Below are 19,721 nucleotides of genomic sequence, written 5' to 3'. Positions count from 1 at the left end.
GAGAAAGTAGTCACAGGTCGGTAACTTTAGCAATATTTCAACAATGATTACAGACCACATGATTTTCAGACAAAAAGCCCTCAAACTCATTAAAGATAAAATATTCCCCAGCCAACGCAACACGTTATGACCATGGTAGGTCTGTAATGAGCTGAACTCTGTTTGGAAAACAAAAAACACTTGCTAGGCTGCAAAAAAATGAGCAACATTCAGCTTTCCAGAGGAAAATGGGCAGAGCCAGCAAGTTTAGAGTATACCTCAGGTGTGGTGCTATATTATTCACAAGATAATAATCTCTATGCATCTGATCATACATGTCATCATTGTAATCAAACTGGACAATGTTAGCAGAGCCATTCATGTGGGCTGAAGTAGGGTAACGCTCTATATTGAGGTCCTGTAATAAGCATAAATAAGACCTTTGTAAGTACTTAAAAGATGCTTATTAACATTATTATTTGTTTATAAGACTATATAACTGCTTAATAAGTGTTTAATGAGGTCTTAACTTTACGAAAAGCTTTCCAAAGCTAAAAGTATTTATGTGCATATTTTATTCATTATTTTCAAAATATAAACAAACATAAGTGTAGGATTCTGTATAAAGCCATGCCAACCACGGTATCTATGGCAGCAGATTAATTTAAGGAACAGTATGTGCACAAGGGTGGTCTAATTTTCTACCAATCATCAAAATAAGTATCTGGGGAGGTTCATTCATTTGTTGCATTATTGGATGGCCCGTGAATGTGTTCCCACAGCAGGTGATCGTCATTTTAAAAAGTTAGGTTACCCCTGATCTAACTTCTGTGATGATTTTTCTCATTGTTATGAGAAGCATACTGAAAAGAACCAAAAATGTTCTCAGCACTGAACTTTGTACTTGTGTTACTTTGTTGGTAAGATGAGCTCCTTGAAATCTGTTCATAGCTGTCATTCTAATCTGGAAGAAGACAAAAGATAAACTCTTTGGTCTCTACTTTCTAAAACAAACACAAAACACTATGAGTCAGTTGGATTTAGTGCCAGGAGAAGGTTGTAGACAAGTAACCAGAATGAAATCTCTTACAAGAAACACACCTGATGCTTATATGTCAGTCAAGTACATGTGAATGGCATGTGTGAAGATTCTGAACTCTTAATTTAAATAATAAAAGAAGATAACATAAGATGTTACCTGTCCCAGCATTCACGTTACACCCACACCTGTCCTATTGCTTTCAGTTAACATGCAAGACATAATTTATTTCATCCACACTCGAGCTGAGCTGTCAAGAAATTTTTGACAAATGAACTTACAATGGACACAAAGCATTTTATTTCCTTTCTCACCAGTATAAAACTTAATATGACTAGCAAAAGTGAGCCACAGAAAAAAGGTACCAAAGCCTGCCTGCCAACATCATGAAACAATGTCATGCTCTTTATTAAATTGACAGAATTTAGACAAAAACAAAATCATTTCTTCTTTACCACTTGTTATTTCTACTTTGTTCCCATCAGGTTTTTAACCTATTTTAAAGCAACTCTTACTGGTAACTGTATTCATAATCATAAACACTGCTGTATCACTCAAAAAAATATACACCGATCCTTTAGACACAAGAACTGTTTGTGAAACTAAGACAACCGTTGAACGGACTGTAAAAAAGAAAAGGCGAGCAACTAGGTTCTCAAACAAGCTTTGAACTAAGAGTTTGGAGGAAAACTTGACTGGAGTTCAGATTGTCTTTTGTTTGAGGTGTGTAAAGATCAATTTGATTATCTCAGTAGTCACAGTCTAGGTCAAATCAAGTGCATTGTCTATTATCATCCAAATATCTGCATACCGGAAAACACTGGCAGAGTATTAATGAAAAGCGTAGGTCCCTGTGTTTCATTTTCCTGGCAAATCTCATCCGGTTTTCTTTAAAGCCCTTCTCTACCTGTATTTGTAAGTTGTCATGTTAACCTACTAATATTGAAATAGCAGCCCATTTACACTAACTGTCCTTTTTTAAATTTCAGTGGCTCTTTGGCAGTGTCCTAGCTGTCAGATTTTATAACTAAACTTTGCCCAAATCATTAATTGAGGTGGTGTTGGTGTGTAAAGGGCAATCTTATTACTATGCAATACTTGAATACATCGGACGCCACTGCAATCACACATTCACACTCACACATTTACACTCACACACACACACATAGTGAAAACAACAGACACAGAGCATGCACAGAGAGTCGGTAGGCTACAGAATCTTCAAACTAAACTTTGCCCTCCTACTGTGAACGCATCAAATGAACACCACTCAACTATTCAAAACATGCTATAGGCCAAAACAAAAAGAGGTACAGAACTCATGCGCACTCCCTCATGCAGGGTTTCACTCACATGCAGGATCTCAGGCACGCACACACACACAAACTTGCACACCTCAGCAATATGGCAAAGTTAGTCATTGTAAAAGTGCGGATTAGTCCCAGTTCCACAAAGTTGTTTTTATTTGCCATTTAGTATTGGGATATTTTTGCCAGTCAAAGACACTTAATTTCACAGTGCAACACAGTATGACAAACACTGACATTAGGGTCAAGACATATCATATGGGTGAGGTTAAAAAAAAAAGTCCATACAAAAAAGAAAAGGTAAAATAAAATTAAAAGTGCAAAAATAACTCAACAGTCACTGAAAATAGCATTAATTCAAATGGGTTTTTTGCGTTATTTGTGCGAATTGAAGTCCACTATAGAAACAGAAATTAACAGTAGCAGCAAAAAAAAAGAATATGGACCATTTTAAAACATTATAAAGATCACAATGACGTTGCCAATCACTGTTTTACTTAAGATATCAATATGGCATCAAATGGATATCAGTATGAATGAAGACAAACATTCTTGCACACACACACACACACACACTCTATCACATACGAACATAATTACAAACACTTGGTCACAGTTAACAGGTGCCAAGGAAATTGCGGTGGGAGTCAAGTTTTAGCTTGGTACCATATCTGAAACAATACATATTTCACACACTTTTAACACAGAATGCCAAAATAAGGATTCACAAACTGCACATGCGCGCAAGCACACACACTCAGACACAGGCACACACATATAACTTCAAAGACATACATGAAGATGTGATTATCTTTCTACATGTTCTCTGGAGAGAAAACAATTGTATTAGCCCTAATCCTCTCTTCCTACAGGAATGGTTTCTGTGAAGCCACGAGGAAAGACACTTGCTCTTAACTAATTTTTTTCTCTCACTTATGATCATTTAGAAAATGTTACGAGAATATGTCTGCTGGATGAAAAGCTCTGTGAAGCAGCACTCTGGTCAAAAATGAAGGTAGGAAACAGATGCGGAGAGCAGGACTATCATACAGTTAAAGAGGAATTCAGCGACTACAGATGAAGTAATTCAGATTGAATCCTATTCCCCAGAAAAGAAAGATATCACCCAGAAAATTAACAGAGTTTAGACACCTGCCTGTCTGTCCCTAACTATATGTAGTAGGTCTCAAAAAGTCAAAATAATAGTGCCACCCACAGTCGGTTTCATGTACTGCATGTACAGCATGTGCAAGTGTATGTTTGAGTCTGTGTGTGAGTTTGTCTCTGTCAAGCTATCAGTTACTCCTAAGATTAAGATTCCCATAAAAATCTCTTCCGTCCCTGTCTTTCAAGCCAAGTGTACAGACCTTTCTGTAACTCTTTTTCCCTGCCTAGAACTGATTGCCCTCCCTCTCTTTCCCTGAACTTTCTCAGTGCTGGTCTCTTTCTTTCCCTGCCTCTCAAAACGTCTATCCCTCGGTCGCTCCTACGTGTCCTTCTCTCTGTCCCTACTTGTTAGTTTTTTCTGTGTCGGGTCCCTGCCTAGTTAATCTAGAGGTGTCCCTCTGTCCCTCCCTCCCACCCGCCAACCCTCCCTCTATGGACAAACACATAGGGTGTGGGGGCCGTCCGTCAGGGGGAGCGGCCAATAGCGTCCCTCTCCCTCCCCCCAGATCTGGGCAGTGCAATACACAGATGGATGAGTTTCCCATTCACCCTCCTCCTGCTGCTGGCTCACCTACAAGGAAAGAGAGTGGTATACTCAAGTTAACTTTTAAGCATTTTGTCTCTCTAGTTTGATTCAAAAGAAGTTTTTTAGTAGCATTACCTTCAGGGTGGGTGAAGAGGTTCTAAACGCCATAGCAGGCTGCCAGTCTCTCCTTAAGCAGTGGAGGGAACTGCTCTGAGAACTGCTGCCAGTTCTCCTCTCCCACCTGCTCCTTAAAACCATGTAGGATCTGGGACAAGGGGCAGAGGTTGGGGGAAACTTTAATTCAGGTATCTTGAAGTTAGGCTACCCTCTGTTTAAGTGCTCAATTAAAGGTCCCATATTATGCAAAAACCACTTTATTAATTCTTTGAAAAGTGAAATTTGTGGGTCTTTGGCTTTCCTCCCAGCCCACAAAATGTGATATTCAATGACAAAACCTGTACTTAGTAGTGCTTGTGGATGTAAAATCCTGACCTAAAACGAGCTGTTTGGATTTTGGGGATTTGCCGACGTCAGCGATTCCCTTTTTTGACCAATCAGGAGCAAGTCTGACCTGATTAGTCCACTGGAGCAGATACCCCCAAACCCCCTCCCGTTCTTAGTGTCCCCCCTGTCTCTGTGTTAGCTTCAGGATGCTAACTTTAGCAGGTCAGCCTGTTGTTTTAGCCTGTAATGTCACGGTAAACGAGCTTCGCTGTTTTCTAAACATTGTGCACTCGGAGCCTGTCGCTGCTCTCAGTGACGCTGAAGAGCGGGGTGGTATCAGCGGTGGCTCATTTACATATGAAGGTCACGCCCACTAAATCAGAGCGTTCTGAACAGAGGGGCTATGAGAGCCTGGAAACAATGCTGCTGTGCTTGATTTATTGGCTTTTTGGACCCAAACATGTTACTACCATTTCATGAAGACATCAGTAATCCATATTAAACTGCAGAAAAGGAGCAGAATATGGGACCTTTAAAGTCACAGTTTTAAGCACTCATTCAGTGAAAACATGATAAATAGTTCAACTTTGTAAAACTGGATGAATTTATGATCACACAAAGTGCTGAATCAGATGGTTTTTGTTTTAGGGTAAATTAGCTTTACTTAAAATTCACTAACCACAGGGTTACTGATAGCTGCAAAATGTTGAGTCTCGAATACCAATTAGCCTCCTTTACATTTTTCTTATAAGTTTGAATAGAATGACAGAAAAGTAGGTCTCATAACTGTTCCAGAAAGTGAACATCAACACTGGGATTCCCACATCCCTTATCTTGTGTACGTTGTATAGGGAAATGCATATCACCAAATTAGCATATGAAGGATGTCTTTTAAAGCAACCTAGAAAGTGTAATTTGGGAAATAAGTACTACACATTATTTCTATATAAATAGCCACAAACTAAGAGAAACAAAGGAAGGTGAGCAGTCAGATATGCTAGCTTGATAATCTGGTTGATCAATAGCGACAGTTAATTTCACTGTGACAGTGAGTGTTGTTTAACAAATCAAAACACTTTCAACATTTTAGTAAAGCAACAAAGTCTGAGACAGATTCTACTTGGAGTCTTATCCATTATAACATTTTTGGTTTTTGGCCATTGTACTTGGCGTGAGCTGATGAATTCTGTGCAATAAAAAGTGTTTTCCCTTTAATAATCAGATATTCTTAATTTTGGTCACTGACTTGTTATAAACCAAACTATAAAAAAGAATGTGTGTTCCTGATTCTGCCTTAAAAAGTTGTGATATGGCATCATGATCATATTGGTCTCCATTCAGGTGGAATAGGTTTTCTTTATTCTTAGCTTCAAAATAACTACTGCAAGTCAGAATTTCCTATCTAAAAATGTGGGGCAATGCCAAAGTATTAAATTCTGCAGTGTGTGTCCACGTGAGGATGAAAGCCATTTTAACAGTGGAAATAAACATGTGTACTGTCTCTTGAATAGCTGATTTCTCTGGCTGAATTTTTCCTAGCAGCTAAAAAGATATTAAGATTGCAAGTCTGCCCAATCAGAGTTAGCTAACTGTCAGGTGGATGCTGTAAAGCTGTTACTGTGGAGGCTGAAAGCCCACCCCATGTCTGATATGGCCGCTGTCAACAATTTGCTTCAAAACTGTTTCAGAAACAGACAGGTGATAGATGGGAGACTACATCTATTTATTATACAGTCTATGATTGAAACATTGAGAATACATGTGGCGGGAAAATATGTCAAAAGGATTTTTTTAAATTAAAATATCTGCAGCCAGTGTCTGCGTTATTATTGTTTCACACAGCCTCATACTATGATACACTGAAATTTATATTTTCACATTGTTCAAACTTGCAGGCAGAAGAATCTTGTATAGCTTCCTTTCTACTGGACAGAGCATTTTTAGATCGTTGTTTTGGAGCTTCATAAAAATTGTTTCAAGCCCTCTCTGCTTGGCCCAAGGTCTCTACACCTCCCACTGACTCACACAGCAGGGGGAGAAAACAACGAAGAGTGGATGATCTTCTGTTGAAAGCTCAGCCTTTTGATGAGATAAGCCATGGAAACACAAAATCCTGCTGATCAACCTGGTTTTGTTTTCATCCCTGATAAACCAGTGTCACTCGGTCAGCCACTCACCTTGTAAAACATGTCTCTCAAATCATCTTTGGGGTTCACCCAAGAGGCCACAGCATCACAGAAGAAGATGAAGTCCTGGCAAAAGAAAAGAAAAATGGGGCAAGTGAGTATCACCCACATTCCCCCTGAATAGAATATGTATTTAAAGCTTATGAAAGTAAAAACTTAAAGCCTAGAGAGAACAGTCACTCACCTGCACAACACCTCCTGGATTTACACCAATCATCATGCAAATCCCACGGAAGGCAGAGTCTTTCTCCTCGTTGTCTCTGATGTTTCTCAGAGATGTGCACCTGCAGCACGTTTATTAACTAGTTAGCAGCTGTTTAACATAATGCTGTCAAAATTTGATGTATTCAAGTTAAAGGTTTAAAAAAGTCACTACCAAACTCTGTGACTCAGATAAAACACAATAACCTCAATGTCACTGTAAAGATTTACTAATTCTAGTCATTTAAAGTGTTTGTAAAACACACACACACACACACACACACACACACACACACACACACACACACACACACACACACACACACACACACACACACACACACACACACACACACACACACACACACACACACACACACACTTCCTTAACATATTGCTGTGTTCAGTCAGAGTATGGTCCCAGAAAAGCATAAGGTGGTTAAAAAAAAGTGTTAGCTGTCAAAAAGAAACTTGGTGCCTGACATCTACAAAGCACCAACCTGTCAGTCAAATCAGCCACACGCCTAAAAAAGCCTAACTATGCAAAACCCTTACCCTGACATGATCTACAGAGATGAGTTGTTCAAGAAGATACACCCCTGTACTGTTAGATAAAGGAAACAAGACTCCTAACTCTGCCATAAGAATATTGGTTGTAATGAGGCAGGAAAGAGAGAGGAGGGGGTATGTTCAGAATTCAGAGGGTGATACGTTGAATGCATACACTATGACTAAACAAAGATTATATAATGGCTTACCAAGGTCGGATAAACTGCGGCAGCATAGGAGCAACTTCCTGAGGACACACATAGCCCAGGCGGCCAATAGTGATTGCTGAAGAAGAAAGCCAGGACTACTGTTAGAAAACCTCAGGAGATAAAAGACTGTTTCCATAACTTTTTGTAAAGAAAAGAGAAATTAGTGTGTTTTCTACCGGTGTTCTCCAGCAGGGTCTTGGGGGTGTTGGGTCGATTAATGATCTCAACCAGCTGGTTCAGAACCATGGCTATATATGGCTGCATCTCCACTCCTGGTGGATAAATGAAGTGACAAACCCCATCAGTAATTCAAATTCAAACTCCAAAAAAGTCATGAGCACAGATGAGCTCAACTCACCCATCTGCATGCAGATCTCTCCTATGGCCCAGGTCGCATTGTTGCACACCGAGATGAACTCTGGGTTCAGGTTTGTCCCCAGAATTGGCATGAATTCAGCTGCAGGAAACACAAATTTTTAGATCACATTTGGCACAGAACACGAAAGGCATAACAGTGTCTTAATAATTCTGTATGAACTGTGTGAGTTTGAGAGTCAGATAATTACAAATGCATGGTTTGACATGAGGGAAGCAGGCCTTGGTCAAGTCTCCCAACAGAGCAAAGGAACTCTGTCTGACTTCAGGCATCGTGTCCTAGGAAAAAAAAAAGACAAATGTAATGACACATAATCATACAAACCAACAACCAAGACTTCATGGTTTGGGCTTTGGATTTGAATTCATGAAGATGTAGTGTCACTGGTTGGATTTCTGCCCCTATGATAGTTTCTTTCACATCTTTTAACTTCACTGCTCTCTTTATTCTGCAAATTTACTCTTTCCAGAGCAGCAGGCATGTCTGAATCATCAAATTCAGCTTGAGATGGAAGGAAATTATCACTGATGCACATTAATTTTTCTAATCTTTCAGAGTCTCACAAAGCTATGGGGTTGAAGACATTTATTCTCAACACAATGCTCGAGATGACTGAGGGGTCACCTTGCAGCCAAACACTACATTTCTACCAAAGGTTGTGTGAACATCAAACATCTTTGAGCAATACAGCTGGCACTAGTCTCCAACTAGTGACAGAGACAACAGGTCAGAATTGTTGCGCCTTATGCAGGCACTGAGAGCATGTATACTGCACAGTCAGTGTACCTAAATGACTTTTGATCAATTTCAAAATCATAGAAGCTAACACATGTAAGGACATTTCTGACTTATTTTTGAAATGACAATTGTAAAGTGTGCACCACACACACTAAGCAATTCCATAAGAAAACTTAAAGTTTGTGGCAACGATTCCATAGACATGAGATCGGTCAAATGTGACTTTATGGGGTAAACTAACATGGGGATAAAAAAAAGATGGCAGGAGAATGAAGGAGAAGGAGAATGCCAAAGTTGAAGAGCCATCACTGCTTTGTTTTTGGCTGTAAACAGCCACATAGTTCCATGCACAAGCTTCCCATCTCGGAAGAAGACAAGTCTAAGTGGCTAGAGTTCATTTATCAAGGAAATGTGCCAGCTACACTCAGTAAGGACGCGGTCACACTGGCCAACTGTGCCGTGCCTAAGCACGCTTCAGCCCTAAAGCACGTTTGGAAAGGCCAGTGTGACCTCAACCATGCCGTGCTCAAGCACGATTCGCTTCCGTGCTTCGGCACGCTTTGGAGAGGTGGGCTTCGGCACGGTTTACCTCATGCACGAGCACAAGTACGCGGACAGCGCGTGCGATCCATGACGTATGATCGCCACGAGCGCATCTCTCTACAATCATTTTAAACAAAGCGGGGGTGTTAGAGGGCTGTATCGGACGAAAACGACTTACTATAAGTTCATAAGTCTTGCAAGTTGTAGCAGTGCTCTCCATGTCTCATTGTGCTGACTCTGATGAGATCGCGCTTCATGTAAACAGACGCTTCACGATGACGGAGGCGGGCCATGCGTGTGTGTGATACCCCCTAAAGTCTGGTTCATATAGGGGAAATGTGACCGCTGGCCGTACTCTTCAGCTGGGGAAGGGCCCTGCAGGGGGCAATCGTGCTTAAGCACGGCACGGTTTGGATGGCCAGTGAGACCGCACCCTAAAACTGTGCATGTGTATGCTAGTCAGTTCACACCCGACTGCTTTTCCAACTTTGGACAGTACAACAGAGGGCTAGCTAATAGACTGGTCCTGAATCCAGGCGCATTACCAACTATCCGCCAACAAACCTCGGACCCTGGAAATGTGAGTATTTTAAATGCTGTGTGCTGTGGAGCAGATGTAAGAGCTTTTCCTCAGTGTCCCCCCTGTCTCTGTGTTAGCTTCAGGATGCTAACTTTAGCTGCGGTTAGCCTGTTGTTTCAGCCTGTAATGTTACAGTAAACGAGCTTCGATGTTTTCTCAACATTGTGCACTTGGAGCTCGGTAGTCATGGTTACATAGCGCCACTCAGTGACGCTGAAGAGCAGGGCGGTATCAGCAGTGGCTCATTTACATATGAAGGTCACGCCCACTAAATCAGAGCGTTCTGAACAGAGGGGCTATGAGAGCCTGGAAACAATGCTGCTGTGCTTTATTTGTTGGCTTTTTAGACCAAAACATGTTACTACTATTTCATGAAGACATCAGTAATCCATATTAAACTGCAGGAAAGGAGCATAACATGGGACCTTTAAGTCTAGTCTCTTTGAAAGTGTCCCTAGCTCAAGTCAGACTAGCTGTTTGTATTTAATAGTGGTACTAAAAGAGATTGTCCTAAATACAAGAAACCCATTGGATAGTGGACATTATCAGCCCAAGGCAGCCAGTTGACCTCCACTAGCTAGAATGAGGTTCAATTCCCTGAGAAGTATCTCCAAATTATAAACGGTCTTAAGAGCCAGGGGAGGCTGTTTGTATGGCAGCAATATGGGTGTCAGTGTCACTGAACACTTCCACAATGTCCTAAAGAGACAACCTGCCACCATCTTTCACTGGTTGTGGTTTTCTTAATAGTTTTTCTGCATCATGGTCCCTAAGGTTTCTACTGGGATTTCTCAGGACTCTCTTAGTAAAAATCATCCAGTGTTACAAGTGCTGCCTCTGGCTTACAGGTAAGTAAAATAGAAAAAAAATTACACTTTTAACAACTGTTCTATGAACCCAGAATGTCCATAACATTTAGTCACACAGAGTCCTCATGGTTTTTTAGAGGCCACTACCTCGTCCAGGTCACTAGGAGTCACACATGACCTTGTTGGTGTAGCTACTCAACCTGTGTACACAAAGCACTGTATCATTTAGCGCTTCAAGCAATACCTCTGGCCACCATCCAGCATTCACAGACTGTGGTTACATATTAAACATTTTGTTTTACAGCCTTACAATGTCTGGAGAAGATAATCAATATCAGTTTACAAGAGCAGCAGAGCCGTACGAGGAAAATTAGTCATCACTACAAAGGTTTTGTATCTGTATCTATATCTATATCGGCTCCAAACAAGTATTTTTGCTTGCAGAGCAGAAATTCTGGATATAAAATAACTCTCTAGTTCCCCAAAAAGCAGCTTCTAAGTGTTGCATATTGAAACTGAAGGCCACGGTGAGTGAATATTCAGCCAGAGTGAGTTGCAGCCAGATGCTGTTTGCAGGCAAAATTACAAAAACATGTAGGCTGATTGAAATGTCACCTCTTCACAAAATACTCAAAGAAGCACACTAACATCTATCGGATATCTAAGGAAAAACACACTCCAACGGCAGCTCTGTTCACGCTTTATGGAGATACTAATCGTTGGACTTAGCACCTGCCCACGGTAATAAAACTTCCACCAAATGGTTTGCTGACCATGATACTACTATGCATAAATGGCAACCAGCTCATGTGAGCTTTACCCAACAGAGAATCTGAAGGATATTTGTCAAAGAAAGATGAGAAACACCCAAAGTTAAAAGCTCAGAGCAGGAGCTGAAGGCTGCTATCAGAGTGACCTGGGCTTCAAAAACACCTCAGGCTCAGAGACGGATCACCTCCATGACACACCACACTGAATGTGCACCTACAGATGCATCAATATTCATTTAGTCTGTTTCATAAACAGCTCCTCTCACCTGCATGCACTGGAACAGCAGTGTCATGATGTTGCTGCGAGCAACCAGAGTGTCAACATGTCCACCCAGTCCTTCAGCCAGGCCACTTAGAAGATCTAAAGCCACAATCATGAAGTCTTTGTCAGGGGCCTCGTACTGGTCCGGCTGCTGACTGTACATCTGAGACACAGAGAAGTGATGATACAGATAAGAGTTTTTACAACATATTGGTGGAGTTAAGTATCATTTAAACAAAGCAGCTTCATTATGAGTGTAACTGTCCCACCATAGCCTGGGCAAGGGTCTTCTGGACCAAGGTGACACAGCGTTGGTAGACGGGCTCGCAGTACGGGAGAAAGCCACTCTGCAATGCTGTGGCAACAGACGACAGACACTCCAGCAGAGGGAAGAGATCTTTGTCTTCATCCTTCAACTCATTCCACTTTGCTATTAGTGGAGGCATTAGCTTCTGTATGTACTCCTGTAAAAATAAGTGAACGTGGCCAGTGACTTATTTGTTCCTAAACCAATGAAGAAGTAGTTTAAAAATGTGTGTATAGGTTAGCATTTTGTGCTCACTGGCTGGTTGAGATGATGTCCAACAGAGTCTGCCAATGTTCCTATTGCATCGTAGAGGATGAGCAGGTTCTTATGCTGGTACTTTCCAAACGCAAAAACGAGTGTATCAAGGATGAAACTCAGGTAAGGCACCAGTTCAGTGCATGCTTCCTCCTCCAGGGTGGCGAATGCACTGCAGGAAAAATAAGATGGATTCAAGGGATAAGTGGTAATGATGGTGGTGTAAATAATGAAAACAAAGGATCTGTTCAAGATCTATAGCATCTGTTAGGAGTAGGGATGCACTGAAACCGATCCAGGTATCAGGTATCAGTGGATTGGTGCCCCTCAAAGCTGGATCAGTATCAGAGGGAACGGGCTGATCCAGGCAACCAGATTTCTCCCTTTTTTTTTTACTGGCGCTTTTGGATACGTGATTTGGAATGTTACCTTTGATGCACTTTTATGTTTTTTGCTGAATTACCAGTCTACAGGGCAAAAAATATTACAATTGAATTTTGCACATTCTGGAGCATGGTTTTAACCAAACTGCTGGTAAAAATTTAAATATTTTATAGTTTAAACAAATATTAACTTCAGTAACTCCATATACTTCTTTCGCCTTTTACTTAAAACATTACCAGTCTTATCCCTCAGTAGGGCATGCAGGTTATTATTACACACTGGTATCCGATCGGTATCAGTACCGACCGATACCTAAAGCCCAGGTATTGGAACCAGAAAAGTTGAATCGGTGCATCCCCAGTTAAGAGCTATACCTGCATGCTGCTTCCTGAACCCTCTTATTGCCATCCAGGATACGTTTCAGCAGTTCAGTCATGAGGGGCTTGAGGTGAGCGTCAGGAGGCTGGCTGACCACCCAGTGGGCGTAGCGGCTAAGGGTCCAGCAGGCAATGGAACGAACAAGAGCCTTCTTGTCACACAAACACTGAATGAGGTGAGGGATGAGCTCAGGCAAGTAAGGTACCATGCCTTGCATACAGCCTGGAAGAAGACATGATTTTGGTCACATTGAAAGAAAAATGAAAAGATATGGTAATAACAATTCTTGCATATGCTAACAGGAAAATCATTACCACTTACAAGTCTGTAAATAAATAGTAAGCTATCCCAAGCAGCTGGTTGGCTTTGCTTACATCTTGAGCACTCAAAATACTTGCATTTGCTGTTGGGCCCACAATAAAATGGTTTAAAAAATCCTACTTGATCTGAGAATACTGTATTTCAAAAGCCTCACCCTCAGCAATAGCCCCCAGCACCAGGATGCCAGACTCTTTGATGACCCAGTCAGGGTGGAACAGCAGACCTTTGAGCAGGGGCAGGAGATGAGGAAGCAATTCCTCACGAAATACATTAGCAAGAACATCCAGAGCTGCTGCAGAACACTTTCCTGGAGGAGGAAGAGGAAGACAGAGGGTGTGTCAGAGATAACTTGACAAGTTTAAAATGGTCTGCTGTGAAATCTTCACATAAGGAGCCTTTGTTCAAAAAGAGCATGAACCTTTACATGGCCACCAGACAGGGTCACTAAAAGCAGCATTTTTATAACCTACTTAGGTTCCAGTCAGATAGAGTGTCGTCATCATCGTCTTCATCCTCATCTATGTCCTCCCCTTCCTCCCCCTCTCCTCCTTCATGCTGCAGAGTGACAGTGCGGGACTTATGGAAGCGAGGCTTGATGTCCTGCTCGCTGTCTGGGACCGCCTCATCCTCTTCAACGTCACCCTGAAAGACAACAAAAGGGAAAAGGTCAATGCCAAACATACACGGATAAGAAGGTAAAGATAAGAGGAGGAGGCAGAGAGGCTCACCTTTAGAAGAATAATGTCAATCTCAGAGTATTTCATCCCATTTACCAGGATAGGGATTAGTCTGAAAAAATAGAGAAAAACAATCACATGCCTTCTCAGATAAAATTTATGAAACACAATTTTCCCTTCCTCGTCATCAGCTTAGCCCCAATGAATGAGCCATGTGCGTGTGAGCACTTACTGGACCAGGTGACCAGACAGAGCCTCTTTGCAGATTGGCTGTTCGGCCAGAGTCAGCCAGAACTCACAGGCCTCCAGTGCCACGTTCTCATCCGGGTCCTGAGTGCGCTGCAGCATGTACTAGTGAGGGCGACAAAGCAAAGCAAGGATTTTAGAGATGAAAGACAAAGCAAACTATTTTTGTGTAGAAAGGTGTGTTTGTGTGTATGTGTGTGTGTGTGTGTGAGAGAGAGAGAGAGCCATCCTCACCTGGATGATGCTGTGCATGTGGGGGATGAGGCGGTCAATGCGGACCTCCAGCAGCATCACCAAAGCCCTGCACACGTTCTTCCTCACTTCACAGTCCTCATCCCCAGCCAGAGCAAACAGACTCTAAATGAGGGACAGAGAGCAGAGGAGCAGAAATCAAGATGAGACAGTGTCCTTAAGATGTAGTGGGAGAGGAAAGCTTTTTAACTAGATAAAGTTTACAGAGGAAAATTAAAAACTTTCACAGTAATCTGGTATTATTCACACAAAAAGCATTGTGTTATTGTGTTGTATTATTTATTATGCACGATGTAAAAATCTTTTAGTAGAGACAAAGAAATTCAAATGAATACCTAAACGGCATCATCACAAAAAATTCTAGAGATACTTATAAAAACTGCACAAGCTCTAGTAATTTTGTTAAAATGGCTGGAACTGGATATTTGGCAGTGTAAGGAATAAATAAATAATTCACAATTCAACTTAATTTTGCACTATGCATTTCTTGTAAAGCTGCTGTGACTTCTGAATGTTGTTTCGGGCATGAATAAAGTACATTGTATTGTATTGTATTGTATTGTATTGTATTCTATACTATACAACATACTGCACTTCATCTCACTTAAGAGATGCACAATATCATACACTCTGGGTCTTTAGTCCTTGCCCTCGTTTGAAAGCAGACACATATCTTAACAAAAACCCAACAGATGCACTAGGCTCAAGTCTGACTCTGGGGAAGAGATTAAGTGGAGTCTTCAAGTAAACTGTGTCTGAGTTTGCATGAGAATGGGAGGGAATAATCCCAAGCAGCGCAAACCTCAATGAATGTGTCGATGTTGTCCATCAAAGCCTGAGCACGACCAATGATGAACTGGTTCACACAGGCTATAGCATGGGACCTGAGAGACAAAAACAGGTGGAATCTGTAGTGATGACTTTTACAGGTAAATAAAAATAGAAAAACAGAGAGAGAGAGAGAGAGACAAGTGAAAGGGGAGACAGAGTGAAACGGCTAGATTTGGTTCACAACCGACCTGATCTTGGGGCTGCAGTGCTTGAAAAACTGTAGAAATTTGGGAATCATGATGTTGAGGGGTCTGTTCAGAGCATCGCTGTCTAACAGCTCTGATGAATCCTCACAGATCTTCTGCAAAGCTCCAAAAGAGCCCTGAAACAAGAAAATGAAGAAGGAAAGCCAGTTACATACACACACACACACACACACACACACACACACACACACACACACACACACACACACACACACACACGTGTGAAATTGTGTTGGCTGACTTGTGATTACTTCATAAGCATAACAAAGCTTCAGTGTGAACAGGCAGCTGGATCTTACCTCACAGGTGTTGTAGTCCTCGGAGTTGAGCAGATTACAGAGCTGAGGCAGCAGTTCAGGCCACGTTTGCAGCTCTCCTTTAGAGGCTATGGTCGTGATCAGGATCCCTGTGTGGCGCATAATAAAAAGGGCAACAACGCTTACTCAGGTGTTTAAAGTTAAGTATAAACTAATGAGCTGTTATCGCCCTTGGTCACTCAAAACATCTTGAAAACAAAGCCCTCTCCCACACAGAAACATTACCTGCAGAAATTTAACCACCTACATGGTGTTCTGACTCACACTAGGAAATTCAGCCAACACTAGCTTTCTCTTTCTACATCTTCTATTTGGCACTCAACCACCCACCGATTGTAGCTCTGATAAGAGGTGACGGGTCTCCAATGTTGTTTAGGCATTCTCGTTTGATGAAGTCAGCCACGTTGGGAGGGAAGTTCTGGTAGTGAGCCTTAACATTGTTCTTCAGAATAAGACCGCTCAGAGAGCGAGTGGGCTCATCTTGAGACAGGAGGCAGCAGAGAGACAGAGCATGAATACATTTAACAAATACAAAACAGGAAAGGTAAGGTTTATATTAGAGTACACACTGACTTACTCAGTAAACGTCATCTAGTTTTACAGTTCATAACCTTTGTATATTATACATACCTTCTGATTTGAGGCTTGTGAGGACAAAAATGAGATAGTTGTTAAAGTCTGGAAACTGGTTAAGTTGCTCCAGTTTCTGAAGACACTGTTAAGGTGTTCAACCATGTACAAAATGCAGCAACAGGTCATTTTTTGCATACCAGCTGTCCATGTTTTCAATTTAAGTGGAGTGGTTGATCTACAATCACAACTCATCACATTGGCAACATGCGCCTGACAGAGCATCCTGCTTGTTTAACTGACACACTATGGAACTCAAACTCACATCAGAGTGTGAGAGCAAATCTCACACCTTTTTCTGTCGCCTTTACAAACTCACTCACACACACACACACACACACACACACACACACACACACACACACACACACACACACACACACACACACACACACACACACAATGTAAGGATACTTCTTGCACAGCTCTCTGGGTTGCTGTGTCTGGAGACTGGGAGTCTTTGAGCAGCTGAAGCACTTGCTGCAGACCCTGTTCATCCGGCTGCCACTCCATCCTACGTGATACACAACACAACGGTCCAACCTGTGATCTCATCTCTAAAAGTGTAATAAATCAAATCCCGCCAAAGTAATATAAACTACCATCACGCAGTCAAAGATGGGACTAATTATATGAATGTTATATTTGAAATTGAAAATCACAACAATCTGACATATGTTGGCATTAACGGTTGACCACACAATGTGATTCTTATACTTTAGATCAACACACAATGCCAGATAAGCCGTTAATTAACGTGCAACGTAACATAGCACGCCATCGACGAGTCAATGTTTATGGTCAATTCCATTTTGAGTAACGATAAATTTTGAAGATATTCTGTAGGAGCCGTTTTAAAGCCCCTTGGGTATGTTTCAGCTACATAAACAAACAGTCACACTGATCGCAATATGAGCATTCATCTCCACATCAGGGCCCGGCGGAACAGGCGCAAACGTCTGGCTCATTCGGATAGCAGGTACGCTAGCTTAGCATCTTTACGATACTTAACGCGTACATGATCTTCATAGAAGCTGCTACACACAGCTGTTTCAAAAAACGTAATGTTCTCCAAAGTACTTTATCCTAGTAGTGTTTGCATTCGAGCAGCAAATGCAGTGTAAACTGATCGCATTAATACAGGGCATTCACATATCATTCCCCGGCAGCAACAACTGGTAGCATGGCTAGTTAGCATCATATTGAAAGTACCGCGAAAGGTTTTACCTGGTCACTCCGGTGTAGTAGATCTATATTTCTATAGACAATAGTTTAGTTACGCTATTGCAACTAACATTAAATACGATATGATTGCAATATGTTGCTAATTACAAACTTTTGATCACAATGGATCTGTTAGGTTGCTGTGCTAGCTGGTATGTGACAGAGATTGCATGCCTTGCAATCAAGCCGGGTGATAGTTTTTTGTCACGTTCGGCTTCCGTACTGGACGCACTGTCGAGAAAACGAAATGATGAGCTCAGGCGCAGAGCTAACGGTCTGTTTTGGTGCCTACACACTGTTTCCACGTGTTTTACTGTAATAGGCTGCGAAAATTAATTTTTTTTATTAGAAAAGCTGCATAGTTAAAATTCAGAGAATATAAATTCATATACAGAACACTGTGTTTCTATGTTCGACCACCAGGTGGTGCCAGCTCCGTAGCATATTTGCTCTATGGTTTGAACTATGAAACTGCTCAAGAGTGTGGAGACAATTTTGGAAACATACGCAAAGTAAAACTAAGCACTAAATACATCTTAGTTCAGTCTGTTTCAACATTACTTTTACGAGTCCTCTTAGATAGTTGGACGAGCTAATTTCTATGAATGTACTGAAATATACAATCACTCCACAGCCTTCAAAAAGGCAAAATATTGCAGGTTTGTTGTACCTGGTTCCAGTGAGAGTTAATCAGGTCATATAAGTTGGCCTTCAGAGTAACAGAGCAACTGTGAAACTGTGAATTAGTCACCACCACATCCTCTGATTTCAAAATCCTTCTCAAACCTTTTCGCTAAAACAAGGCTTTTGGAAATGTGGAAGTGTTTTAAAGAAAAAAAAACATGGCATAACATCTTATGTAAGAAGCACAGAAGCTCTCATAGCAACTACACAACGTTTTATTCCATACACATAACAATCAGTGACAGTCGCATTACACACAATTTTCTGTAACAATCATTCCAGGATGCTTATAAATGTAAGCATAAAGGAATTATTGAATTAAATTGAAAAATAGTAGATCTATAGTGACTTGACAAAACATTTTGTAAATTATACATTTGAGAATCAAGTTCTAGCACAAAGAGCTGATTTCACTTTTGCTACAACCCCACTTGCAGCATGCATTGGAAAGTCCAACAACTACATCCCGTCCTTTCCTGTCTGCACTCCGTAGAGCCTCCAACACTTCCTCTGAGATTGGTGAACGTGCTGAGCGGTAGAATCCAGCAGCCACATTTGAAGTATGATCTTTCCATGTTTTGGACTCTGCAGGATCCTGTTCACTGGTAAGTTGAGGGATGGAATTCCTGTGCCATTGGTCAAAGGCCTCTTCTCCAAGAAGAACTGATAGAGAGCAAGGATTGATGTCTTAGTTTTAGAGTTTTAACTGAAGAAAAAGTGCATCTCATGAAACCAAATGGAACCTACAAAATCAGTAACACATTCTTACCTGAGTCTCCCACGCTTCTTCTCCAACGAGAACCACCACATGTGAAGATGACAGCTCGTATGAATTCTCTTCCGCACAGTTTTACCCCATAGAAAGATGGATTGCTATCATCGGACTGCACCCTGCCTATCAATGCTACCAACAAGCCCAGGGTCAAGATAGCTGCCTTCCACATGGTGAGGGTAAAAACGCAGAGGATGTGTCAGAGACAGAAAAATAACTCAATGTACCTGTTAGCTTTGTGTTTTAACTGGACAGTGTGCATTGCATCCTTTTATAGAACACACCACCTCAGAAAGGCCTCAGCTTTCTTACACTCTTCATCTTAATCATGCCCTGAGATAACCAGAGACCTTTGAGAGCAACAATGCAAACCCAGAATGAGAAAATTTGTGATTAAGTAGGAGATGATACCAGAGGTGATGTCACCAGACTTCCTTGCTATCTAATCACCTGTAACCTTTTGATGGCCTTTCTGTCCCGTGCATCAGATGTGTTGTGCTGTAGATCACCAGCACAATCTTGACCCCTTGTCTGTTCTGCAGAGAAAAATTA

At 41.4% G+C, this 19,721-nt stretch overlaps 2 protein-coding genes across 2 annotated transcripts; both read right to left on the bottom strand.

The window, feature by feature from the left end:
• Positions 1-1,199: 1,199 nt before the first annotated feature.
• On the bottom strand, positions 1,200-17,940 carry tnpo2b (transportin 2b). Its single transcript, XM_074684455.1, has 24 exons — positions 17,717-17,940; positions 16,904-17,003; positions 16,490-16,565; positions 16,190-16,339; positions 15,842-15,948; positions 15,525-15,658; positions 15,308-15,389; positions 14,488-14,610; positions 14,240-14,358; positions 14,059-14,119; positions 13,801-13,972; positions 13,485-13,637; positions 13,006-13,231; positions 12,248-12,419; positions 11,955-12,149; positions 11,690-11,848; positions 8,174-8,261; positions 7,966-8,064; positions 7,784-7,879; positions 7,608-7,683; positions 6,833-6,932; positions 6,640-6,714; positions 4,154-4,283; positions 1,200-4,063 (listed from the first exon to the last, which is right to left on the bottom strand). Exons 2-23 carry the CDS (start codon positions 17,000-17,002, stop codon positions 4,176-4,178), a joined length of 2,670 nt encoding a protein of 889 aa, XP_074540556.1. The 5' UTR covers position 17,003; positions 17,717-17,940; the 3' UTR covers positions 1,200-4,063; positions 4,154-4,175.
• A 663-nt stretch (positions 17,941-18,603) lies between these two features.
• On the bottom strand, positions 18,604-19,404 carry rln3b (relaxin 3b). The gene is made up of 2 exons (XM_074699336.1): positions 19,167-19,404; positions 18,604-19,060 (listed from the first exon to the last, which is right to left on the bottom strand). Exons 1-2 carry the CDS (start codon positions 19,339-19,341, stop codon positions 18,789-18,791), a joined length of 447 nt encoding a protein of 148 aa, XP_074555437.1. The 5' UTR covers positions 19,342-19,404; the 3' UTR covers positions 18,604-18,788.
• Between the last annotated feature and the right edge of the window lie 317 nt (positions 19,405-19,721).

Source organism: Halichoeres trimaculatus, unplaced genomic scaffold (genome assembly GCF_033239565.1).
Source record: "Halichoeres trimaculatus isolate MK-OKI-2021-1 unplaced genomic scaffold, fHalTri1.1 fHalTri1_scaffold_2, whole genome shotgun sequence".
Lineage (NCBI taxonomy): Eukaryota > Metazoa > Chordata > Actinopteri > Labriformes > Labridae > Halichoeres > Halichoeres trimaculatus.
The sequence above is the reverse complement of the archived record's forward strand: the minus strand, read 5'-3'. Positions and strand labels throughout refer to the sequence as shown.

Excerpts from the sequence above, each read along its gene's own strand:
- rln3b (XM_074699336.1), bottom strand. The coding sequence starts at position 19,341 with ATGTGGAAGGCAGCTATCTTGACCCTGGGCTTGTTGGTAGCATTGATA. Across the intron at positions 19,061-19,166 it reads AAGAAGCGTGGGAGACTCAG|TTCTTCTTGGAGAAGAGGCC; the intron begins GTAAGAATGTGT and ends GCTCTCTATCAG.
- tnpo2b (XM_074684455.1), bottom strand. The coding sequence starts at position 17,002 with ATGGAGTGGCAGCCGGATGAACAGGGTCTGCAGCAAGTGCTTCAGCTG. Across the intron at positions 14,359-14,487 it reads ACATGCACAGCATCATCCAG|TACATGCTGCAGCGCACTCA; the intron begins GTGAGGATGGCT and ends CGCCCTCACTAG. Across the intron at positions 12,420-13,005 it reads GTTCAGGAAGCAGCATGCAG|TGCATTCGCCACCCTGGAGG; the intron begins GTATAGCTCTTA and ends TTTTTCCTGCAG.